The sequence below is a fragment of the Hypanus sabinus genome, chromosome 4, assembly GCF_030144855.1.
Source record: "Hypanus sabinus isolate sHypSab1 chromosome 4, sHypSab1.hap1, whole genome shotgun sequence".
In the NCBI taxonomy this organism is placed as follows: Eukaryota; Metazoa; Chordata; class Chondrichthyes; order Myliobatiformes; family Dasyatidae; genus Hypanus; species Hypanus sabinus.
Window position 1 is genome coordinate 383,839 of NC_082709.1, and position 26,083 is coordinate 409,921.

The following is a 26,083-nucleotide window of genomic DNA, read 5'->3' on the forward strand; positions in this document are numbered from 1 at the left end:
ACCTTTGATGCCCTCACTAATCCAGAACCAAGCAACCTCCCCTTTAAATATACCCAATGACTTGGCCTCCAACAGCTGCCTGTGACAATGAATTCCTCATAGACTTTAGTTCAGCATTCAACACAATCATCCCTCAGAAACTGATTGGAAAGCTGAGCCTACTGGGCCTGAATACCTCCCTCTGCAACTGTATCTTAGACTTCCTGACTGGGAGACCTCAGTCAGTCTGGATCGGGAGCAGCATCTCCAACACCATCACACTGAACACGGGGGCTCCCCAGGGCTGTGTGCTCAGTCCACTGCTGTTCACTCTGCTGACCCATGTCTGTGCTGCAACACACAGCTCAAACTATATCATCAAGTTCGCCGATGACACGACTGTGGTGGGTCTCATCAGCAAGAATGATGAGTCAGCTTACAGAGAGGAGGCGTAGCGGCTAATGGACTGGTGCAGAGCCAACAACCTGTCTCTTAACGTGAACAAAACAAAAGAGGTGGTTGTTGACTTCAGGAGGGCATGGAGCAACCACTCCCCGCTGAACATCGATGGCTCCTCAGTAGAGATCGTAAAGAGCACCAAATTTCTTGATGTTCACCTGACGGGAGAATCTCACCTGGTCCCTTAACACCAGTTCCATAGCAAAGAAAGCCCAGCAGTGTCTCTACTTTTTGCGAAGGCTGAGGAAAGTCCATCTCCCACCCCCCATCCTCATCACATTCTACAGGGGTTGTATTCAGAGCATCCTGAGCAGCTGCATCACTGCCTGGTTCAGAAATTGCACCATCTTGGATCATAAGACCCTGCAACGGATAGTGAGGTCAGCTGAGAAGATCATCGGGGTCTCTCTTCCTGCCATTATGGACATTTACACTACACGCTGCATCCGCAAAGGAAACAGCATTATGAAGGACCCCATGTACCCCTCATACAACCTCTTCTCCCTCCTGTTGTCTGGGAAAAGGCTCCAAAGCATTTGGGCTCTCACAACCAGACTACATAACAGTTTCTTCCCCCAAGCTATCAGACTCCTCAATACCCAAAGCCTGGACTGACACCTTACCCTACTGTCCTGTTTATTATTTATTGTAATGCCTGCACTGTTTTTGTGCACTTTATGCAGTCCAGTGTAGGTCTGTAGTCTAGTATAGCTTTCTCTGTTTTTTTTAAATTACGTAGTTCAATCTAGTTTTTTGTACTGTGTCATGTAAACCATGGTCCTGAAAAACGTTGTCTCATTTTTACTATGCACTGTACCAGCAGTTATGGTCGAAATGACAATAAAAGTTGACTTGGCTTGACATGAGATTCACCACTCTTTGTCGAAAAAATTCCTCATTTCCATTCTGAGCCTGTGTCCACTGGTCTTAGACTCCCTCACCATAGGAAACATCCTCTCCACACCCACTCTATCAAGGTCTTTCAATATTCAACTGGTTTCAACGAGAAGCTCCACTTTGTATTCTAAACTCCAGCGAGTATAGGCCCAAAACCATCAAACACTCCTGAGATGTGAACCCTTTTATTCCTGGGATTATTTTTGTGAACCTCTTTTGAACCCTCTCCAATGCCTGCACATCTTTTCTAACATAAAGGGCCCCAAATTGCTCACAATCCTCCAGGTGCAATCTGACCAATGTATTATTGTTGAATGTCCGACCAACACAATACAGCAAATTCCTCATCTATGTAAATGTATATGGCAAATAAGGTTAATCGTTGGTCCTTGAGCATTACAGAACCTATAACCAACAGAACTAATACTTTAGGTCATCATGGATTTTTGATGGCAGAAGTAGCCAGAAGGCCATCAGGGTGATGTTAATGGGGATAGTTGGTGCAGCACAAACAGGAGCGTTGAAAGAATGTGAGCTGCCGAAGGCTTCATCTCTGCTTGCAGCCTGCTCCGCTTTGAGGTACAAATGGGAAGGTTAATGTCTGTGTTGCTATGGGGTGAGTGTGATGGCAAATGCATACAATGAGACACCATTAAACAGACATGTCCACAACAATGCTATCATTATTGTTAACAAGGCAATGGTGTGTTGACCTTCATTGGTCAGGGGACTGAGTTCAAGAGCCACAAGGTAATGCTCCAGCTGTATAAAACTCTGATTAGACTACCCTTGAAGTACTGTGCTCGTCATCTGGTCACCTCATTCTAGGAAGGATGTGGAAGCTTTAGAGGGGGTACACAGGAGAATTACCAGGATTCTACCTTGATTAGGGAACGTGTTTTATGTGGATATATTGAACAAACTAGGGCTTTTCTCTTTGTAGTGAAAGAGGATGAGGCAGGATTTGATAAGAGTGTATAACCATATGAAAAGCATAGATAGAGTGTAGACACTATCTTTTTTTATCAGGGATGTCTTGGATCGTGTCCACAGCATTCTGGATGGGGATGGGGAGCAACCAGATGTCCTGGTCCATATTAGTACCAATGGCATTGGAAAGAAAAGCAAAGCAGTCCTGAAGAGAGAACTTAGAAAGCTAAGCAGAAAGCTGAGAACCAGGAACCCCAAGGTGATAATTTCTGGTTTGCTACCTGTGCCATGCACTAGAGAAGGTAGAAACAGTATGATTTGGTGTATAAATGTATGGCTGAGAAACTGGTGCAGGGGCAGGGCTTCATGTTCTTGAATCATTGGGATGTCTTCTGGGGGAGGTGTAACTTGTACAAAAGGGACGGGTTGCACTTGAACATGAGGGGAACCAATATTCTCGTAGGCAGGTTTGTTAGAGCTGTTGGGGAGACTGTTAGATAAATAAATAGACTGATAGAAATCTACAGCACATTACAGGCCCTTCGGCCCACAATGTTGTGCCGACCATGTAACCTACACCAGAAAGTGCCTAGAAATTCCCTAGCACATAGCCCTCTATTTTACTCAGCGCCATGTATCTAACTAAGAAATTCTTAAAAGACCATATTGTATTCGCTCCTATCACCATGGCTGGCAGTGCATTCCACACACCCGCCACTCTGTGTGAAAAACCTACCCCTGACATCCCCTCGGTACCGATTTTTAAGCACCTTAACACTATGCCCCTCATGTTAGCCATTTCAGCCTTGGACAAAAGCCTCTGGCTATCACCTCATCATCTTATACACCTCTATTAGGTCATCTCTCATCCTCCGTTGCTCCAAGGAGAAAAGGCCAAGTTCACTCAACCTATTCTCATAAGGTACACATTCCAATCCAGGCAACATCCTTGTAAATCTCTCCTGCACCCTATTTATAGTAGCCACATTTTTCCTGAGGTGACCAGAACTGAACACAGTACTCCAAGTGGGGTCTGACCAAGGTCTTAAATAGCTGTAATATTATAACTCCTGAACTCAATCCCATGGTTGATGAATGCCAACACATCATACACCTTCTTAACAACACTATCAACTTGCGCAGCAACTTTGAGTGCAATGACCCCAATATCTCTCAGATCCTCCACACTGCCAAGAGTCTTACCATTAATGTTATATTCTGTCTTCAAATTTGACCTACTAAATGAACCACCGCACTTATCTGGGTTGAAGTCCGTCCGCCACTTCTCAGCCCAGTTCTGCATCCTATTGATGTCCCGCTGTAACCTCTGACAAACATCCAGAAGACTCACAACATCCCCAACCTTTGTGTCATCAGCAAACTTATTAACACACCTTCTACTTCTTCAGTCAGGTCATTTATAAAAATCGCAGAGGAGGGATCCCAGAACAAGTCCCTGCAGAACACCAGTGGTCGCCGACCTCCATGCAGAAAATGAACCATCTATAATTGCCCTTTGCTTTCTGTGGGCAAGTCAATTCTGGATCCACCAAACAAGGTCTCATGCCTCCATACTTTTTGAATGAGCCTTGCATGAAGGATAGGCTGATGATAGGACATAATTGCAGCCAGCAGGGTGAGTATCAGTGCATTCAGGATGCAGAATCAAAAAGGGTAGCAAATACAGAACTCAAAGTGTTATATCTCAATGCAGAGAGTGTAAGAAATAAGGTGGATGATCTTTTGCACTTTTCCAACTTGTTGGTTATGATGTTGTGCTCATCACTGAATGGAATTCAGTAAATATATTTAAGATAAGGTTGGATAGAATTTTGCATAGTAGGGGAATTAAGGGTTATGGGAAAGAGGCTGGTAGCTGGAGATGAGTCCATGGCCAGACCAGCCATGATCTTATTGAATGGCAGAGTACGCCATACTGGACAGGGTGTTAAGTAATGAACAGAGCTAATAAGGGAGCTTAAGGTAAAGAAACCTTTAGGAGGCAGTTAGTACATTATGACTGAGGTCAATCTGAAATTTGACAAGAAGAAAGTAAAGTCTGACATAGCAGTATTATAGTATTTTACTGGAGTAAAGGAAATTACAGTAGTATGAGAGAGGAATTGGCCAGAGTAAACTGGAAGGAGCTGCTGGCAGGGATATCAGCAGAGTAGCAGTTGTGTGAGGTTCTGGGAAAATTGAGGAAGGTGCTAGATAGATGTATTCCAAAAACAAAGAAATACTCAAATGGTAAAATATTACAACTGTGGCTGACAAGGAAAGTCAAAGCTAATGTAAAAGCAAAAGAAAGGGCATACAATAAAGCAAAAATTAGAGGTAAGACAGTGAATTGGGGAACTTTTAAAAAGCTACAGAAAGCAACTAAAAGAATCATCAGAAAGGAAAAGATGAAATATGAGAGGAAGCCAGCAAACAATATCACAGTGGATAGTAAAAGTGAAATGAGTGTGGATATAAGATCTCAAGAAAATGAGGCCAGAGAAATAATAACTGGGGGCAAGGAGATGGCAAATGAACTAAATGAGTATTTTGCATCAGTCTTCACTGTGCAAGACACTAGCAGTGTACCAGATGTTGAAGGGTGTGAGGGAAGAGAAGTGAGTGCACTATTAAAAGGGAGAAAGTGCTCAAAAAGCTGAAAGACCTAAGGGTACATAAGTCACCCGGACCAGATGACCTGCACCCTAGGGTTCTGAAAGAGGTAGCAATAGAAATTGTGGAGGCATTAGTAATGTTCTTTCAAAAATCATTGGACTCTGGCATGGTTTCGGAGGGCTGAAAAGCTGCACACGTCACTCCACTCTTTAAGAAAGGAGGAAGGCAGCAGAAAGGAAATTATAGACCAGTTAGCCTGACCTCAGTGGTTGGGAAGATGTTAGAGTCAATTGTTAAGGATGAGGTTATGGAGTACTTGGTCACACAGGATAGATAGGACAAAGACAGCATGGTTTCCTTAAGAAAATCTTGCCTGATGAACCTGTTGGAATTCTTTGAGGAGATTACAAGTAGGATAGATATAGGGGATACAGTGGATGTTGTATATTTGGACTTTCAGAAAACCTTTGACAAGGTGCCACACATGAGGCTGCTTAGCAAGTTAAGAGCCCATGTTATTACAGGAAAGTTACTAACATGGTTAGAGCAGTGGTTGATTGGTAGGAGGCAGCGAGTGGGAATAAAAAAATTGTTTTTTGTTTGGCTGTCAGTGACCAGCAGTACTCTGCAGGGGTCAGTCTTGGGACCACTTCTTTGTATGCTGTATTATCAATGATTTAGATAATGGAGTAGATAGCTTTGTTGCTAGGTTTGTGTTGATTAAAAAGATTGCTGGAAGGGCAGGCAGTGTTCAAGTAACAGGAAGACTGCAAAAGGACACATAGATTTGGAGAATGGGCAAGAAAGTGACAAATGAAATACAATTTTGGAAATGGCTCAGTCATGCAATTTGGTCGTAGAAACAAATGTACAGACTATTTTCTAAATGGGGAGAAAAATCCAAAAATCTGAGATGCAAAGAGACTTGGGAGTCCTTGTACAGAACACCCTAAAGGTTAACTTGCAGTTAAGAGTCAGTGGTGAGGAAGGCAAATGCAATATTAGCATTCATTTCAAAAGGTCTAAAATGTAAGAGAAAGGACGTGAGGCTGAGGCTTTATAAGAAACTGGTGAGACCTCAAATTGAGTATTGTGAACAGTTTTGGGTCCCTCAACTTAGAAAAGATGAGCTGGCATTGGAGAAGGTCCAAAGAAGGTTCAGAAGGTTGATTCTGGGAATGAAAGGGTTATCATATGAAGAATGTTTGATTTCTCTGGGCCTGTACTCGCCAGATTGGGGGGGGGGGGGAGTGGGCGAGATCGCATTGAAATCTTTTGAACATTGAAAGGCCTAGACAGAGTAGATGTGGAAAGAATGTTTCCCATGGTGGGGGAGTCTCAGACAAGAGAGTGCAGCCTCAGGATAGAGGGACGTCCATTTAAAACAGAGGTGCAGAGGAATTTCTTTAGCCAGACGATGGTGAGTTTGTTAAATTTGTCACCACAGGCAGCTGTGGAGGCCAGGTTGTTGGGTGCACTTAAGGCGGAAATCGATTGGCCACAGCATCAAGGGTTACGGGGATAAGTCTGGGGAGTGGGTCTGAGGAGGAGAATAAAGAATCAGCCATGATTGAATGGCAGAGCAGGCTCAATGGGTCAAATGGCCTAACTCTCCTCCTATAACTTATGGTCATATGGTCTTTTCCCCCAGGGTAGCAATGGCTAATATAAGAGGACATACTTTAATAGAGAAAGGAAAGTTCCGTGGAGATGTCAGAGCTAAGTTTTTTTTACACAGAGTGGTGAATGTGTGGAACACTGTCTGGAGTGGTAGTAGAGGCAGATACTTAAGACTCTTACATAGGCATACGTGTGAAAGAAAATGGAGAGAACAGTTAGACTGATCATGGATTAGTTTGAGATGGATAATTATGTTTGGGGGTAGGAGCAAACATGAAGGAGTTAGGATATAAAATCCTACAATGGTAGTCACATAGGGTTACATATAATATTTTGGATCAGAAGTAATGGTTCATAAGAGATGCATGGAGATTATTATTAATCCACTATTATTACTATTTTTCTTAACAATTATTGTCATTGCTTAGTCTAATAGGGTGGAATTACAACTGCACATAATTATCTATTTAAGTCCCTTATTACTTTTTATATTATCTCAATGTATACTTAAGAATGTATAAAAAATTATAGATTAAAATTAAATAAAAACATTTTTTAAAAAAGGATTAGTTTGAGATTGGTTCAATACTATGGGTCAAGGGCCTGTACTATTCTGTAGAACATAGAACATTAGAGTACAGATCCTTTGGCCCACAATGTTGTGCCAATTTTTTAACCTACTCTAACATCAGTTCAAGTACTATTTTCTACCGTAAGCAATGATTCACTTTAAACAGGGTATCTCTAAAAATGGAGCGTGTTTTTGACACGCTCCATTTGGAGTTTCATGACCATTCTCTCATGAATGAATAATTTACACTTGAGAAAAAGCCACGGCAATTTTATTGTTTCTTTATTTCAGTTCATTGGTCACATTCTCCTCAGCCCATAATCAGTACTCTAAAAGTTAATGTGACTAGTTATTACTGTGCTGCTCTGTGGAACTTCCTACTTGCCAACTCAGTACTGGCAAGCATTTGGGAAAATGATCAGCCAACTCTTGGTATATCTGGAGCAAAGGCTGAGAGTCATTAGATGGTATGTCACCAAAGGCAGTCGCAAATTTCTACTGTGGAGAACATTCTAACTGGTTGCATCTCTGTCTCGTACGGAAGATCCACTGCACATTAATGGAAAAAGCTGCAGAAAGTTATAAATTCAGTCAGCTCCATCATAGGCACTATCCACCCCAGCACTGAGGACACTTTTAAAAAGCAATGCCACAAAAATTTGGCATCTATTATTGAGGAGCCCCATCACCCAGGACATGCCCTTCTTTCATTACCACAATCAAGGAGGTGGTACAAGAGTCTGAAGGCACACACTCATCATTTCAGGAACAGCTTCTTCACCTCTGCCATCAGACTTCTGAATGGACAATGAACCCATGCACATTAACTCAGTATTTTTTTCTCTCTTTTGCTCTCTTTTCATACTACTTATTTAACAACTTGTTATATATGTTTGTTATTCTAATCTAGTTTCTTGTTATGTACTGTACAAGGGGTGATTGATAAGTTAATGGCCTAAGGTAGAAGGAGTCAATTTTAGAAAACATTTATTTTTCCAACATAGTCCCCTCCTACATTTACACACTTAGTCCAGCAGTTGTGGAGCATACGGATCTTGGACCTCCAGTAATACAGTTATAACTCCAGTTATGAGTTATACAGCTCTCATTACATGCACATGCAGGTCAACTCTTTAAGTGATTATGCAGAAAGTGAAGTTAATAACTCATCTCCTTCTACCTTAGGCTACAAACTTATCAATCACCCCGAAGAGTTATTAACTTCAAACTTTCTGCATAATCACTCAAAGAGTTGACCTGCATCTGCTGTATAACTCAGCTCCTTCTACCTTAGGCCACAAACTTATCAATCACCCCTGCTGTGGAGGTCCAAGATCCGTATGCTCCACAACCATTGGACTAAGTGTGTAAATGTAGGAGGGGACTATGTTGAAAAATCAAAGTGCTAGGTTTTCTAAAATTGACTCCTTCTATCATGGGTCACAAACTTATCAATCACCCCTTGTAATGTACTGCTGCAGCAAAACAACAAATTTCACAACATGTGCCACTGGCATTAAATCTGATTCTGATTCAGCAATCAAGAAAATAAACACAAAAGTTTCACAAAATCACACACAATAAAAAGAAAAAAGATATCCAACATAATATGTGAACTCACTTATACTTTCCCAGCCAGGAGTCAGCTATAAGGGCTCCTATAACTGGTGTGAAAAAAGCAACTCCACTGAAGGCATGGTAGATGGCCGTGGATAGATCCTCATCCCAATGTAGAAAGTTTGTGAAGTAGAGTGTCAGGACAGCTGAAACACAAGCAGTAACATTGACACAAGCACAAGAGGTTTTACAGATGTTGGAACACATAAAATATTGCAAGAACTCAGCAAGTCAGGCAGCATCTATGGAGAGGAATAGACAGTCAACTGTTTAGTCCCTCCATAGACGCAGTCTTATTTACTGAGTTCCTCCAGGCATGCCATTGGGACACTTTATCAATGAAATCTGCATCCTCTCTATCTGGCTTGAGTGCTTTCAGTAGAATCATGCACTGATTCAACTGAAAGAGAATCATTACACTCCAAGAATCCATAAAAGCATAAGACATAGGCCATTCATCCCATTGAGTCTGCTCTGCCATTCCATCTTGGCTTATTTATTATCCCTTTCAACCCCCTTCTCCTTCCTTCTCTCTGTAACCTTTAACACCCTTACTAATCAAGAACCTATCAAACACTGCTTTAAGTATAAATGACTTGGTCTCCACATCCATCTGTGGCAATGAATTCTACAGATTCACCATCAGCTGGGTGAAGAAATCCTCATTTCTGTTCTGAAGGTACATCCTTCTATTTTGAAGCTGTGCCCTCTGGTCCGAGACTCCCCCACTATAGGAAACATCCTCACCACATCCACTCTATTTGGGCCTTTCAATATTCAATGGGTTTCAATGAGATCCCCCACTCCCTTATTCTTCTGAAGCTTGTGAAGGTGGCAGCACAGCTAGTGAAGAAGATACACAATATGATTCTTCTCACTAACCAGGGAACAGAGTATATGAACTGGCATATTTTGGTACAACCCTACAAATTATTAGTTAAGCCGCAGCCACAATATTGTGTGCAGCTGCTGCATAGACCATAAAACATAAGACATAGGAGTAGAATCAGGCCATTCAGCCCATCACTCCTACTCTGCCATTCCATCATGGCAGATTTATTATCTCTTTCAACCCCCATTTCCTGTCTTCTCTCCATAATAACAGTAATAGACTGTGTAAGGCAGATGAGATTGCAATGGAGAGGGTGGGGAGACTCCAGGACATGGAACACAAGCAGTACTGACTGCACAGATGCTTCAGCCCACAATGTTTTGCTGAACCAATGAAATCATTAGTCAAGTGCCTAAAAACCAATGTCTGTATTTCTCCATTCTCTGAACATTCATTGGAAGAGCAAATGTGTAAGGAGATAGCAGATATTTGTAGCAAACACAAGGTGGTGATTGTGGGAGATTTTAAGTTTCCACACGTAGACTGGGAAGCTCATTCTGTAAAAGGGCTGGATGGTTTAGTTTGTGAAATGTGTGCAGGATAGTTTTTTGCAACAATACATAGGAGTACCGACTAGAGATGGGGCAGTGTTGGATCTCCTGTTAGGGAATGCGATAGGTCAGCTGACAGATGTATGTGTTGGGGAGCACTTTGGGTCCAGTGATCACAACAGCATTAGCTTCAATATAATTATAGAGAAGGACAGGACAGGACCTAGAGTTGAGATTTTTGATTGGAGAAAGGCTAACTTTGAGGAGATGCGAAGGGAATTAGAAAGAGTGGATTGGGTCAAGTTGTTTTATGGGAAAGATGTAATAGAGAAATGGAGGTCATTTAAGGGTGAAATTATGAGGGTACAGAATCTTTATGTTCCTGTTAGGTTGAAAGGAAAGGTTAAAGGTTTGAAAGCACTATGGTTTTCAAGGGGTATTAGAAATTTGGTTTGGAAAAAGAGGGATGTCTACAATAGATATAGGCAGTATGGAGTAAAGGAATTGCTCGAGGAATATAAAGAATGTAAAAGGAATCTTAAGAAAGAGATTAGAAAAGCTAAAAGAAGATACGAGGTTGGTTTGGCAAATAAGGTGAAAGTAAATCCAAAAGGTTTCTACAGTTATATTAAAAGCAAGAGGATAATGAGGGATAAAATTGGCCCCTTAGAGAATCAGAATGGTCAGCTATGTGTGGAGCCGAGGGAGATGGGAGAGATTTTGAACGATTTCTTCTCTTCGGTATTCACTAAGGAGAAGGATATTGAATTGTGTAAGGTGTGGGAAACAAGTAAGGAAGTTATGGAACCTATGACAATTAAAGAGGTGGAAGTACTGGCGCTTTTAAGAAATTTAAAAGTGGATAAATCTCCGGACCCTGACAGGATATTCCCCAGGACCTTGAGGGAAGTTTGTGCAGAAATAGCAGGAGCTCTGACGGAGATCTTTAAGATGTCATTAGAAATGGGGATTGTGCCGGAGGATTGGCGTATTGCTCATGTGGTTCCATTGTTTAAAAAGGGTTCTAGAAGTAAGCCTAGCAATTATAGACCTGTCAGTTTGACATCAGTGGTGGGTAAATTAATGGAAAGTATTCTTAGAGATAGTATTAATAATTATCTGGATAGACAGGATCTGATTAGGAGTAGCCAGCATGGATTTGTGCTTGGAAGGTCATGTTTGACAAACCTTATTGAATTTTTTGAAGAAGTTACGAGGAATGTTGACGAGGGTAAGGCAGTGGATGTAGTCTATATGGACTTCAGCAAAGCCTTTGACAAAGTTCCACATGGAAGGTTAGTTAAAAAGGTTCAGTTATTAGGTATTAATGCTGGAGTAATAAAATGGATTCAACAGTGGCTAGATGGGAGATACCAGAGAGTAGTGGTGGATAATTGTTTATCGGGATGAAGGCCAGTGACTAGTGGGGTGCCTCAGGGATCTGTTTTGGGCCCAATGTTGTTTGTAATATACATAAATGATCTGGATGATGGGGTGGTAAATTGGATTAGTAAGTATGCCGATGATACTAAGGTAGGAGGTGTTGTGGATAATGAGATGGGTTTTCAAAGCTTGCAGGGAGATTTATGCCGGTTAGGAGAATGGGCTGAACGTTGGCATATGGAGTTTAATGCTGAGAAGTGTGAGGTTCTACATTTTGGCAGGAATAATCCAAATAGAACATACAGGGTAAATGGTAGGGCATTGAGGAATGCAGTGGAACAGAGAGATCTAGGAATAACAGTGCATAGTTCCCTGAAGATGGAGTCTCATGTAGATAGGGTGGTGAAGAAGGCTTTTGGAACGCTGGCCTTTATAAATCAAAGCATTGACTACAGAAGTTGGAAAGTAATGTTAAAATTGTACAAGGCATTGGTAAGGCCAAATTTAGAATATTGTGTGCAGTTCTGGTCACCAAATTATAGGAAAGATATCAATAAATTAGAGAGAGTGCAGAGACGATTTACTAGGATGTTACCTTGGTTTCAGCACTTAAGTTACAGAGAAAGGTTGAACAAGTTAGGTCTCTATTCATTGGAGCGTAGAAGGTTGAGGGGGGATTTGATCGAGGTATTTAAAATTTTGAGAGGGATAGATAAGAGTTGACGTGAATAGGCTGTTTCCATTGAGAGTAGGGGAGATTCAAACGAGAGGACATGATTTGAGAGTTAGGGGGCAGAAGTTTAAGGGAAACACGAGGGGGTATTTCTTTACTCAGAGAGTGATAGCTGTGTGGAATGAGCTTCCTGTAGAAGTAGTAGAGGCCAGTTCAGTTGTGTCATTTAAGGTAAAATTGGATAGGTATATGGACAGGAAAGGAGTGGAGGGTTATGGGCTGAGTGCGGGTAGGTGGGACTAGGTGAGATTAAGAGTTCGGCACAGACTAGGAGGGTCGAGATGGCCTGTTTCCGTGCTGTGATTGTTATATGGTTATATATCTAAAAGCCTCTTGAAGACCTCTATTGTATATAGGGGTATTGTATTGTATTATATTGTATATCCCAGGCAGCATATTCAGGCATCCACAACACTGTGAAAATCCTGCCCCATGTATTTCCCATTGCATTTTAAATGCATGTCCTCTGGTATTAGATGTTTCAACCCTGGGAAAAGATACCAGAATTTTCCCTTTTCCTGTGATGGAAGGTTTCAGTCATGAACAAAGATGAGGTGGACCATGTATAGGAGGCAGAGATAACAGGAATCTGGTAGACCTATGTAAAAGGTTAAGAATGAGAAAAGGGAAAGATAATTCGAATCTTTAACACATGGTTGAGGTGACTATGATGAGTGGGGGTCAATTTGAGAGAGAAGTAAGATGTTTAGAGGGGATTTGAGAAAGATTTTTTTCCAGTCAGTGAAGGTGCTGGAGACAAGTTATCTAAAAGTGTTTACAAATATCTGAGAGAACACTTGAATTGTCAAGGTGAATAAATCAACTCTCATTATCTTTCTTTTCTTTAAGAGATAGGATAATAGAGTTATACAAAATGTCACAATTATAATGGCAGACTTCAATATGCACGGGGATTGTGAAAATCAGGCTGGTGTCAGATCACGAGATGGAATTTGTTAAATGCCTACAAGATGTAGAGCAGCTTGTGCTTGAGTCTACTAGGGGAAAGGCCATCTTGGGTTAGGTGTTGTGCAATAATCCATATCTTATTAGGAATCTTAACGTAAAGGAAGCCTTAGGAGGCAGTGGTCATAGTATGATTGAATTCATACTGCAATTTGAGAGGGAGAAGCACAAGTCACGTGTATCAGTATCACAGTGGGATAAAGGGAATTACAGAGGCATGAGAGGAGCTTGCCCAGGTGGACTGAAAGAGGCTACCAGAGAGGATGACGGCAGAGCAGAGGTGACTGAAGTTTCTAGGAATAATTCACAAGGCAGAGGATAGATTAGTCCCACAGAAGAAGCTCTTAAATGGCAGGGGTAGACAACCGTGGCTGACAAGGGAAGTTAAGGACTGTATAAAAGCCAAAGAAAGGGCATACAAGGTACAAAAGTGAGTGGGAAGTTGGATGTCTGGGAAGTTTTTAAAACCCAACAAAAGGAAATTAAAAAGGCTATAAGAATGGAAAAGATGAAATATGAAGGCAATATAGTCAATAATATAAAGCAAGATACTAAAAATTTATCAGTTATATAAAGAGTAAAAGGGAAGTGAGAGTTGATATTGGATCACTGGAAATGATGCTGGTGAGGTAGTGATGGCAGACAAAGAAATGGCAGATGAACCTAATCTTTACATCAGTCTTCATTGTGGAAAACACTAGCAGCGTGCCAAATGTCCGTAAGTGTCAGTGAGCAGGAGTGAGTGCCATTGCTATTACAAAGGGAAAAGTTCGAGGCAAACTCAAAGGTGTTGAGGTGGTTAAGTCACCTGGGCCAGACGGACTACATCCCACAGATTTGAGAGATGTTGATGAAGAGATAATGGTTGCACTGGTCATGATCTTTCAAGAATCTCTTAATTTGGCATGGTCCCAGAGGTCTGGAAAACTGAAAATCACACTCTACTCTACAGTGGTGTGCTCCGTATGCAGTATGTGGGAGGTCAGGGTCAACACAGTTGTCCCTGATGACCACACCTGCAAGAGGTGCGTCCAGCTGCAGCTCCTATCAGCCTGAGTTAGGGAGTTGGAGCAGGAGCTGGATGAACTACGGATCATTTGGGAGGTGGAGGCAGAGATAGATAGGAGTTATCAGGAGGTAGTCACACCAAAAAACCAAGAAGTAGGCAGATGGGTGACAGTCCAGAGAGGCAGGGGGAGCAGGCAGAGAGAGCAGAGCACCCCTGCGGCCATTTCCATTAACAATAAGTATACCGTACTGGATACTGTTGATGGGGATGACCTACCAGGAATGAGTTGTAGTGGTCCTGCCTCTGGCACAGAGGTTGAACCCTCAACTAGAAAGGGGAGGAGGGAAGAGAAGAGAGTGATAGTTTTAGGGGACTCTATAGTTAGGGGGGCAGATCGGGAGTCTCGGATGGTATGTTGCCTCCCTGGTGCCAGGGTCCGGGACATCTCAGATCGGGTGCAGGCTATTCTTGAGAGTGAGGGCATGAACCCAGATGTAGTGGTCCATGTAGGGACCAATGATGTAGGTAAGGTGAGTGAGGGGGTCCTGCTTAGAGAGTTCAGGGAGTTAGGAGTGAAGCTGAAAGGCAGGACCTCCAGGGTGACAATCTCGGGATTGCTAACTGTGCCACGTGCGAGTGAGGCGAAGAATAGAATGATTATGCACATTAATACGAGGCTGAGAGCATGGTGCAGGAAGGAAGGGTTCAGGTTTTTGGATAATTGGTCTTTGTTCCAGGGACATTGGGATCTGTTTCGAAGGGATGGTCTACATCTGAACCGGAGGGGTACTAACATTCTTGCAGGAGTGTTTGCCAGTGCTGCTCGGGGGGGTTTAAACTAGATGTGCAGGGGGCAGGGATCCAGATCCAGAGGGTTGGTCAGAAGGAGCATGGGGTTAAATGTGTAGAAGGTTTGGGTGATCTTGAGAAGGTCATCAAAATTCAGGGTGCAATTTGCCCGATGGAAGTTCAAGGAGCTGGGTTAGGTACAGTAGACAGTGTTTTAAGCAAAGAGAGGAGGAATGGGCTAAGAATTCTATACTTGAATGCGCGTAGTGTCAGAAATAAGACAGATGAGCTTGAAGCTCAGATGAAAATGGGGAACTACGATATTGTTGGGATAACGGAGACATGGCTGCAAGGGGATCAGGCCTGGGAATTGAGTGTACCAGGGTATACGTGCTATCGTAGAGACAGAAATATGGGAAGAGGGGGTGGGGTGGCCCTGTTGGTGAGGAATGAGATTCAGTCCTTAGCAAGAGGTGACTTGGGAACAGGGGAAGTAGAGTCTGTGTGGATTGAGCTGAGGAACAGTAAGGGTAAAAAGACCCTAATGGGTGTTGTGTACAGGCCACCAAACAGTAGCGTGGATATTGGGTACAAGTTGATTAGGGAGTTAACATTGGCATGTGCTAAAGGTAATGCAGTCGTTATGGGAGATTTCAACATGCAGGTGGACTGGGAGAATCAGGTAGGTGCTGGACCCCAGGATAGGGAGTTAGTGGAGTGTCTAAGGGATGTATTTTTGGAACAGCTTGTGCTTGAGCCAACCAGGAACGAGGCTATTTTGGACTTGGTGATGTGTAATGAACAGGAATTGATAAGTGATCTTGAAGTAAAGGAGCCATTAGGAAGTAGTGATCATAACATGATAAGTTTTTATCTACAATTTGAGAGGGATAGGGGCAGATCAGAGGAGTCAGTGTTGCAATTAAATAAAGGAGACTACGGAGCCATGAGGGATGAGCTGGCCAAAGTTAAATGGGCGGATGCCCTGGCAGGAAAGACAGTGGATCAGCAGTGGCAGATATTCTTGGGCATAATACAAAAGATGCAAATGCAGTTCATTCCAATGAGAAGGAAGGATTCAAAGAGGGGGAAGGGGCCACAGTGGTTGACAAAGGAAGTCAGAGATTGTATAGCATTAAAGAAAAAGAAGTATGACAGGGCTAAGATGAGTGGGAATACAGATGATTGGGAAAGTTTTAAGGAACAGCAGATCTTAACTAAAAAAGCAATACGGAGAGAAAAAATCAGGTATGAGCTCAGTCTAGCCAGGAATATAAAAGGGGATAGCAAAAGCTTTTTTAGCTATGTGAAGAGAAAGAAGATAGTTAAGAACAATGTTGGCTCCTTGAAGAATGAATTGGGAGAAATTGTTATGGGAAACAGAAAATGGCAACAGAATTTAATGCATACTTTAGATCTGTCTTCACCAGGGAGGACACAAGCAATCTCCCAGATGTATGGATGGGCCAGGGTCATAAGATATCAGAGGAATTGAGACAGATTGACATTAGGAAAGAAACTGTGATGAGTAGACTGGTAGGACTGAAGGCTAATAAATCCCCGGGTCCAGATGGTCTGCATCCGAGGGTTCTAAAAGAGGTGGCTCAGGAAATTGCGGATGCATTGGTAATCATTTTCCAATGTTCCTTAGATTCAGGATCAGTTCCTGAAGATTGGAGAGTGGCTAATGTTGTCCCACTTTTCAAGAAGGGAGGGAAGGAGAAAACAGAGAACTATCGCCCTGTTAGCCTAACGTCAGTCGTGGGGAAGATGCTTGAGTCCATTATTAAGGACGAAATAGTGGCACATCTAGATGGCAGAAATAGGATTAGGCCGAGCCAGCATGGATTTACCAAGGGCAAATCATGCTTGACTAATCTGTTGGAGTTTTTTGAGGGTGTAACAAGGATGTTAGATGAGGGTAAGCCAGTAGATGTTGTGTACCTAGATTTTCAGAAGGCATTCGATAAGGTGCCACATAGGAGATTGGTGAGTAAAATCAGAGCTCATGGCTTTGGGGGCAGGGTTTCAACATGGATAGAAAACTGGTTGGCAGATAGAAAGCAAAGGGTAGCAGTGAATGGGTGTTTCTCAGACTGGCTGGAGGTGACTAGTGGGGTACCACAGGGCTCTGTATTGGGACCACAGCTCTTTACGATTTATGTCAATGATTTAGATGAGGGCATTGAAAACTATATCAGCAAGTAAACTGGGTACTAGTCAGTACTGACGATAGTCAGTACTGACAGTAAACTGACGATACTAAACTGGGTGGCAGTGTGACATGCGAAGAGGACGTTAGGAGAATACAGGGAGACTTGGATAGGCTGAGTGAGTGGGCAGATACTTGGCAGATGTCATTCAATGTGAATAAATGTGAAGTTATCCACTTTGGAAGCAGGAACAAGAGGGCAGAGTATTGTCTGAACGGTGTCGAGTTAGGTAAGGGAGAAATGCAAAGAGACCTAGGAGTCCTAGTTCACCAGTCAATGAAGGTGAATGAGCAAGTGCAACAGGCAGTGAAGAGGGCAAATGGAATGTTGGCCTTTGTTAGAAGGGGAATTGAATACAAGAGCAAGGATGTCCTTTTGCATTTATACAGGGCCCTGGTGAGACCACACCTGGAATATTGTGTACAGTTTTGGTCTCCAGGTTTAAGGAAGGACATTCTGGCAATTGAGGAAGTGCAGCGTAGATTCACTAGGTTGATTCCTGGGATGGCAGGGCTGTCTTACGCAGAGAGATAGGAGAGATTGGGCTTGTACACGCTGGAATTGAGGAGATTGAGAGGGGATCTGATTGAAACGTTTAAGATAATTAAAGGATTTGATAGGATTGAGGCAGGAAATATGTTCCAGATGTTGGGAGAGTCCAGTACCAGAGGGCATGGATTGAGAATAAGAGGTCAGTTATTTAAAACAGAGTTGAGGAAGAGCTTCTTCTCCCAGAGAGTTGTGGAGGTGTGGAATGCACTGCCTCGGAAGACGGTGGAGGCCAATTCTCTGGATACTTTCAAGAAGGAGCTGGATAGATATCTGATGGATAGGGGAATCAAGGGATATGGGGACAAGGCAGGGACTGGGTATTGATACTGAATGATCAGCCATGATCTCAGAATGGTGGTGCAGACTCGAGGGGCCAAATGGTCTACTTCTGCACCTATTGTCTATTGTCTACTCATTAAAAAGGAGGAAGGCAAAAGAAGGGAAATTATTGGCCAGTTAGCCTAACCTCAGTGGTTGGGAAAGAGTCCATTATTAAGGATGAGGTTTTGGAGTACCTGGAGACTAATGATAAAATAAGTCAAAGTCAGTACAACTTCTGTGAAGGGAAATCTTGCCTGACAAGTCTGTTAGAGTTCTTTGAAGAAGTAACAAGCAGGGTGGACAAAGGAGAGGCAGTGGATGCCAATTACTTGGATTTTCAGAAGGTATTTGATAAGGTGCCACACATGAGGCTGCTTAACAGGATAAATTCCTATGGCCTTACAGGAAAAATACTGACATGGATAGAGGAATGGCTGACAAGCAAAAGGCAGCGAATGATTGGGACCTTTCCAGGTTGGCTGCCAGGGGTCAGTGTTGGGAATCGCAACTTTTCACAGTGTTTGTCAGTGATTTTGATAATGCAATTGATGGCTTTATGGCAAAGTTTGCGGATGATATGAAGATACATGGAGGGGTAGGTAATGCTGAGGGAGCAATTCGATTGCAGCAGGACTAGACAAGTTGGAAGAATGGGCAAAAAGTGACAGATGAAATAGTGTTAGGGAATGTATGACAATGCATTTTGGTAAAAGGATCAATAGTGCAGAATATTATCTAAATTGTGAGAAAATTCAAACATCAGAGGTTCAGATGGACTTAAGAGTCCTTGTGCAAGACTCCCAGAAGGTTAATTTACAGGTTGAGTCTGTGGTAATTTCAAGGGAAATAGAATATAAAAACAAAAAGATAATGCTGAGGCTTTGTGAGACACTGGTCAGGCCTCACTTAAAATATTGTCAACAGTTTTGGGCCCCATATCTCAGAAAGGATGTGTTGTCATTGGAGAGACTCCAAAGAAAGTTCACAAGGAAGATTCTGGAAATGAAGGGGTTAACATATGAGGAGTGTTTTACAGCTTTTGGAATTTAGAAGAATGTGAAGGATCTCATTGAAACCTACCGAATGTTGAAAGGACTGGATAGGGTGGATGTGGAGTAGTTTATTCTTATGGTGGGGGTATCCAGAACCAGAGGGCAAAGCCTCAAAATTGAGGGGCAATCTTTCAGAACAGAGGTAAAGAGATTTTTTTTGCTATGGATTGGTGAATCTGCAGAATGCTCTGCCACACACTGTGGTGGAGCCAAATTTGTGGGTATATTTAATGTGAAAGTCAATAGTTTCCTGATCGGTCAGGGCATTAAAGGATATGGCAAGAAGGCAGATGTATGGGGTTGAGTGGGATCAGGGATCAGCTATTAGATTAGATTAGATTCAACTTTATTGTCATTATGCCAAGTACAGATACAAAGCCAAATAAAATGCAGTTAGCATCTAACCAGAAATGCAAAGAATAGTGTTATTTACAAAATAACTGAATAAAAAGTAAGTGCTACAGCACAGAAATATTAAAGTACTGAGACAGTACAATATGGGTGCAATACTGCTTGATGGAATGGTGGAGCTGGTGGTATGAATAGCTTAATTCAGCTCCTATATCTTATAGTCTTATGGTCTGAATGTTGTCCCCCTCAGTCCTCTAGTTTTGGTGTGTCGGGTTGGGCAAAGTTCCTTCACTTTGCAGTGCAGAATAATAAAAAGCTCAATAGAATTAAACACACCTTTCATTCCATAGAAGGAGAAGCGTTCACAGAATTCATTCACAACCACAAAACAAATACTGAGTGGGTAGTTGGTTCCACAGAGCCTCTGTAGGAGACAGAAGGAAACACATGTTAAGGCAAATCTGTTTCATTGGGCAAATATATTGGTAACTAAAGACAATGTCCAGTTCTGTTTCAGTTGTCTCAACATGTTGTACTCCCACCTACCAAATAAAAATATTATGGAGTATAAAACTTGTATCATTTGCTGTGTAACCAAAACTATGTAGTCAGTTTGCTATGCATGTACCCAAGATGAAATCCTAGGAATGTAGAAGACAATAGTGTGTTAATATATGTTAATGAGAGGTAGCTAAGAGATGTAGTCAGCTTTGAAACTTTCTATTTGCTATGCATGTACCCAATTTAGCAAGAGAATGAAATATTAAGAATGTAAAAGACAATGGTGTGTTAATGGAAGGTAGCTAAAGAGATGTAGATTAGAACCCTAAACTAGACCAGGATTTTGCTATAAAAAATGCTGTGTTCGGTGGGCAATCAGTGACTAGCTCAATGACTGTCTCAGCTTTGATTTGCAAATTAAAGTTTAACCCTTCTTGAAGAATCTTCTGCATCTCTTGGTCATTTCTGAGGCATGAAAAACCACGACATAAGCAGTTGGATAGACATGGACTGATTAAGGATGGTCAGCATGGCTTAATAGACAATAGGTGCAGAAGTAGACCATTCGGCCCCTCGAGTCTGCACCGCCATTCTGAGATCATGGCTGATCATTCACTATCAATACCCAGTCCCTGCCTTGTCCCCATATCCCTTGATTCCCCTATCCATCAGATATCTATCCAGCTCCTTCTTGAAAGCATCCAGAGAATTGGCCTCCACCGTCTTCCGAGGCAGTGCATTCCACACCTCCACAACTCTCTGGGAGAAGAAGCTCTTCCTCAACTCTGTTTTAAATAACTGACCTCTTATTCTCAATCCATGCCATGTATGGTATGGTAGGTAATCCATGTATGGTAGGTAATGTCTAACCAATCTTATAGAGTTTTTCGAGGAAGTTACGGGAAAGTGGATGAAAGCAAGGCACTAGGTGTTACCTACATGGACTCTAACATGGCTTTTGAGAAGGAGCGCGCATGGGAGATTGATCAAGATGGTTCAGTCACTCAGCATTCAAGGTGAGGTAGAAAATTGGATTAGACATTGGCTTTGTGGAAGAAACCAGAGTGGTTGTAGATGGTTGTCTTTGCAGACCTGTGACTATTAGAGTGCATTATTGTGACCAATGAAAGGATATTTTAAGAGTGAAAAAGCAATTCTGATTGATGTTAGAGATGGAATCACACGCACGTTAGCTGTGGCAGGGATCGAGAGCTATTAATTCCTACAAGGTGAAACCTAGATGGTTGTCTCTTTGACTGAAGGCCTTTGACTAGTGGAATACTACAGGAATTGGTGCTGGGTCGGTTGATGTTTGTTATCTATATCAGTGATCTGGGTGATAATGTGGTTAACTCAATCAGCATATTCGCAGTTGACACCAAGATTGGGGGTGTAGTGGACAGCGAGGAAGGCTATCATGGCTTGCAGCAGGATCTAGACTAGCTGGAAAAAAAAGATGGAATTTAATGCAGACAGGTGCAAGGTGTGGCATGTCAGTAGGACCATCTTTGGTCTTATACAGTGAATGGTAGGGCACTGAGGAGTGTGGCAGAGCAAAGGGATCTGGGAATATAGGTCCATAATTCATTGAATGAGGCAGCACACGTAGATAAGAGTAGTAAAGAAAACTTTTGACAAATTGTCCCTCATAAATCAAAATATTGAATACATGAGATGGGATGCTATGCTGAAGTTGTACAGTATAAGACATTTCTCCCACAAAGTTAATGCCTAATCCAATTTACTACCTCATCTTGAATGCCAAATGACTGTGGCTCCTTGTCAAAAGCTTTACTGGAGTCCATGTACGTAACATCTACTGCCCTGTTTTCATCCATTTTCTCTTAACTTCCTCAAAAAACTCTAAGATTGGTTATACATTACCTACCATGCATTAAGCTACACTGACTATTCTTAATCAGTCCATGTCTATCCAAATGCTTATAAATCTGGTCAATGAGAAATTATGTCGGATAGATAGGGTAAAGGCAAGCTGGCATTTTTCACTGATATTGGGTGGGACTACAATCAGAGGTAGTACCCTTAAAAGCTTCCTAATCATCCAACTTCCCACTCACTTTTGCTACCTTATATGCCCTTTCCTTAGCTTTTATGCAGTCCTTAACTTCCTTTGTCAGACAGTTGCCTGCGATTACTGCCTCCTTAGGGTTCATTTACATTAAGCTCCCTAATAAGATTTGGGTAAATACACAACACACAATTTAAGATAGCCTTTCCTTGAGTCACCTCAAGCACACACTGCTCTAAAAAGCCATCTCATAGGCTTTCAGCAAACTCCCTCTCTTGCGATCCGACAACAACCTGATTTTCCCAATCCCCTTGCATATTGAAATTCACTATTATAATGTGTCATTACCCTTATGACATGCCTTTTCCAGTTCACTTTGCAATCTTAACCCCACATTTTGGCTACTATTTGGAGGCCTATATATAATTCCCATAATGGTTTTTTTACCCTTACAATTTCTTAACTTCACTCACAAAGATTCAGCATTCTCTATGTCAACTCTTTCTAAAGATCTTGTAATTTTTTTTATTGAAGTTCATCAAACATTTCCATAAGATGTATTTCAGACATTGTACATATACATCATGTAATCATATATATCACAAATCTCCACAAAGTAGTTATCTGAGGTATACACTTATAGAAAAGAGTGGAAAGAAAAAACAAACAAAAGGAAAGAACTATGTACAAGTAGGGAGTGATCTTTTTTTTACAACAGATTCATTGATTTGTGAGAATAAAATCAGGCCTATGAGGCATTATGTAGTTAAATCATTTTTCCCAGTATGAATCAAATTGTTCCAACTTATGGTTAACAGATGCTGTTATCTTTTCCATTTTGTAAATGTCCATTGTAATTTCCATCATGATAACCATTTCCTAGTAAGAGTCTTTTTACCAGCCACCAACAGTAAATTCATTAAATATTTATCTCTTTTCAACCATTCTTGAGGTATAGATCCAAAATATGTGGTCTTACTCTCCAAGGGTAGTTCACATTTAAAGATATTTCACAATGTCTTGTAGGGCATTGTGTATCCCCCTCCAATAGTTTTTGATAACAGGGCAGTCCCAAAAAATATGATAATGATTTGCATTTTGATTTCCACAATTTCTCCAGCAAACAGGGAGGTTACTATCATAATGGGATTTCTGACAGAGTGTAATAAAATATCTTATCAGGTTTTTCCATCCAAATTCCCTCCATTTCTGTGAACTGCTACACTTCCATTGATACCTCCATATTATTGTCCATTCTTCCTCAGATATAATTATTCCTCCTTCCTTCTCCCATTTTGTTTTAATATATTAAGTCAAATGTGTTTTAAGATTTGACAACCCCTTATACAAGCTTGAAATGATTCTACTACCGTTATCTGAATTATATGCTTTTCTAGATACCTCTATTAAGCATGTACTTGCCTTGGTTACATTTTTAAGCGTCTTATTAACATATTGTTGCATCTGTAAATACCGATAAAAACCTTGGTTTTCTAATAAGTGTTTCTTTATAAGCATTTCAAAACTGAACAGTGTTCCTTCTTTCATTATGTTGCAAAGAACTGTTATTCTTTTAGCTGTCCAGTCCTTAAATCTAGCATCCAATTTATTTGATGTAAAATCTGAGTCATATGCACACCATTTAAGAATTGCAATAGCTCCCTCTAGATTATATTCTTTTATAGTAGTTTTCCATATTTTAAGAGTCAGTTTCACCCATGGGTTATCAATAGTATTTACGTACCTTTGCAGGTTGTTATCAGCTAAAATTGCTTGCATGGGGATGGAAAGTACCCGCTCCTCAATGTTTTTCCATTGAGCGTCATATGATGGGTTGCACCAACATATCACAACTCTCAACTGTGCTGCAAAATAATAATCTCTAAGAGAAGGTAAGCCCCATCCCCCCTTTTCCTTTGCTAATCACAAAGTTTTGAGACAAACTCTAGGCCTTTTACCCTGCCAGATATACCTTGATAGCATCTTGTCCCATTCATTGAAATGATTTTGATTAATCTCTAGTGGTAGGGATATATCAGGTCTCATCCTCCTTCGCTCCAAGGAGAAAAGTCAAGTCACTTTTATTGTCATTTCGACCACAACTGCTGGTACAGTACATAGTAAAAATGAGACAATATTTTCCAGGACCATGGTGTTTCATGACACAGTACAAAAACTAGCCTGAACTACGTAAAAAAAACACCAGCCAGTTCACTCAACCTGTTCTCATAAGGCATGATCCCCAATCCAGGCAACATCCTTGTAAATCTCCTCTGCACCCTTTCTATGGCTTCCACATACTTCCTATAGTGAGGCAAACAGAACTGAGCACAATACTCAAGTGGGGTCTGACCAGAGTACTATATAGCTGCAACATTACCTCTCGGCTCCTAAATTCAATTCCACGACTGATGAAGGCCAATACACCACATGCCTTCTTAACCACAAAGTCAACCTGCACAGCTGCTTTGAGTGTCCTATGGACTCTGACCCCAAGTTCCCTCTGATCCTCCACACTGCCAAGAATCTTACCATTAATACAATATTCTGCCATCATACTTGACCTACCAAAATGAACCACTTCACACTTATCTGGGTTGAATTCCATCTGCTACTTCTCAGCCCAGTTTTGCATCCTATCAACGTCCCACTATAACCTCTGACAGCCCTCCACACTATCCACAACACCTCCAACCTTTGTGTCATCAGCAAACTTTCTAACCCATCCCTCCACTTCCTCATCCAGGTCATTTATAAAAATCACGAAGAGTAAGGGTCCCAGAACAGATCCCTGAGACACTCCACTGGTGACTGACCTCTGTGCAGAATATGACTCGTCTACAACCACTCTTTGCCTTCTGTGGGCAAGCCAGTTCTGGATCCACAAAGCAATGTTCCCTTGGATCCCATGCCTCCTTACTTTCTCAATAAGCCCTGCATGGGGTACCTTATTAAATGCCTTGCTGAAATCCATATACACTACATCTACTGCTCTTCCTTCATCAATGTGTTTAGTCACATCCTCAAAAAATTCAATCAGGCTCGTAAGCTACAACCTACCCTTGACAAAGCCATGCTGACTACTCCTAATCGTATTATACCTCCCCAAATGTTCATTAATCCTGCCTCTCAGGATCTTCTCCATCGACTTACCGACCACTGAGGTAAGACTCAATGGTCTATAATTTCCTGGGCTATCTCTACTCCCCTTCTTGAATAAAGGAAAAACATCCACAACCCTCCAATCCTCTGGAACCTCTCCCGTCCCCAGTGATGATGCAAAGATCATCGCCAGAGGCTCAGCAATCTGCTCCCTCGCCTCCCACAGTAGCCTGGGGTACATTTCATCCGGTCCTGGCAACTTATCCAACTTGATGCTTTCCAAAAGCTCCACCACATCCTCTTTCTTAATATCTACATGCTCAAGCTTTTCAGTCTGCTGCAAGTCATCACTACAATCACTAAGATCCTTTTCCATAGTGAATATTTAAGTATTCATTAAGTAGATAGATTGATACTTTATTCATCCCCAAGGGGAAATTCAACATTTTTCCAGTGTCCCATACACTTATTGAAGCAAAACTAATTACATACAGTATTTAACTCAGTATAAATGATATGCATCTAAAATCACCCTCCCAAAAAGCATTAATAGCTTTTAAAAAGTTCTTAAATAGTTTACTAAAGTGCATTGAGTGGTAACTTAAGCTCAGTCCTAACCCCAGCACTTTAACATGTCTTGCCCCTGGTGGTTGAATTGTAGAGCCGAATGGCGTTGGGGAGTAATGATCTCTTCATCCTGTCTGAGGAGCATTGCATTGACAGCAACCTGCCGCTGAAGCTGCTTCTCTGTCTCTGGATGGTGCTGTGCAGAGGATGTTCAGGGTTTTCCATGATTGACAGTAGCCTGCTCAGCTTTCCTCCGGTTCCATACACACTTCCCCACTGTCACATTTGATAGGTCCTATTCTTTCACTTCTTATCTTCTTGCTCTTCACATGTAGAATGCCATGTGGTTTTCCTTAATTCTGCCCACCAATGCCTTCTCATGGCCCCTTCTAGCTCTCCTAATTTCCTTCTTAAACTCCTTCCCGGTTGTCTTATAGGCCACT

At 41.7% G+C, this 26,083-nt stretch overlaps 1 protein-coding gene across 1 annotated transcript in view; it reads right to left on the reverse strand.

Moving 5' to 3' along the window:
* Positions 1 to 26,083, reverse strand: part of slc15a2 (solute carrier family 15 member 2) — a 219,807-nt gene that overhangs the window by 192,878 nt on the left and 846 nt on the right. Inside the window, exons 3-4 of the mRNA XM_059966270.1 lie at positions 19,778 to 19,865; positions 8,694 to 8,835 (exon numbers count right to left, since the gene is read on the reverse strand). Of these exons, the coding sequence (XP_059822253.1) occupies positions 8,694 to 8,835; positions 19,778 to 19,865 (230 nt within the window). The remainder of the gene's footprint in view (positions 1 to 8,693; positions 8,836 to 19,777; positions 19,866 to 26,083) is intronic.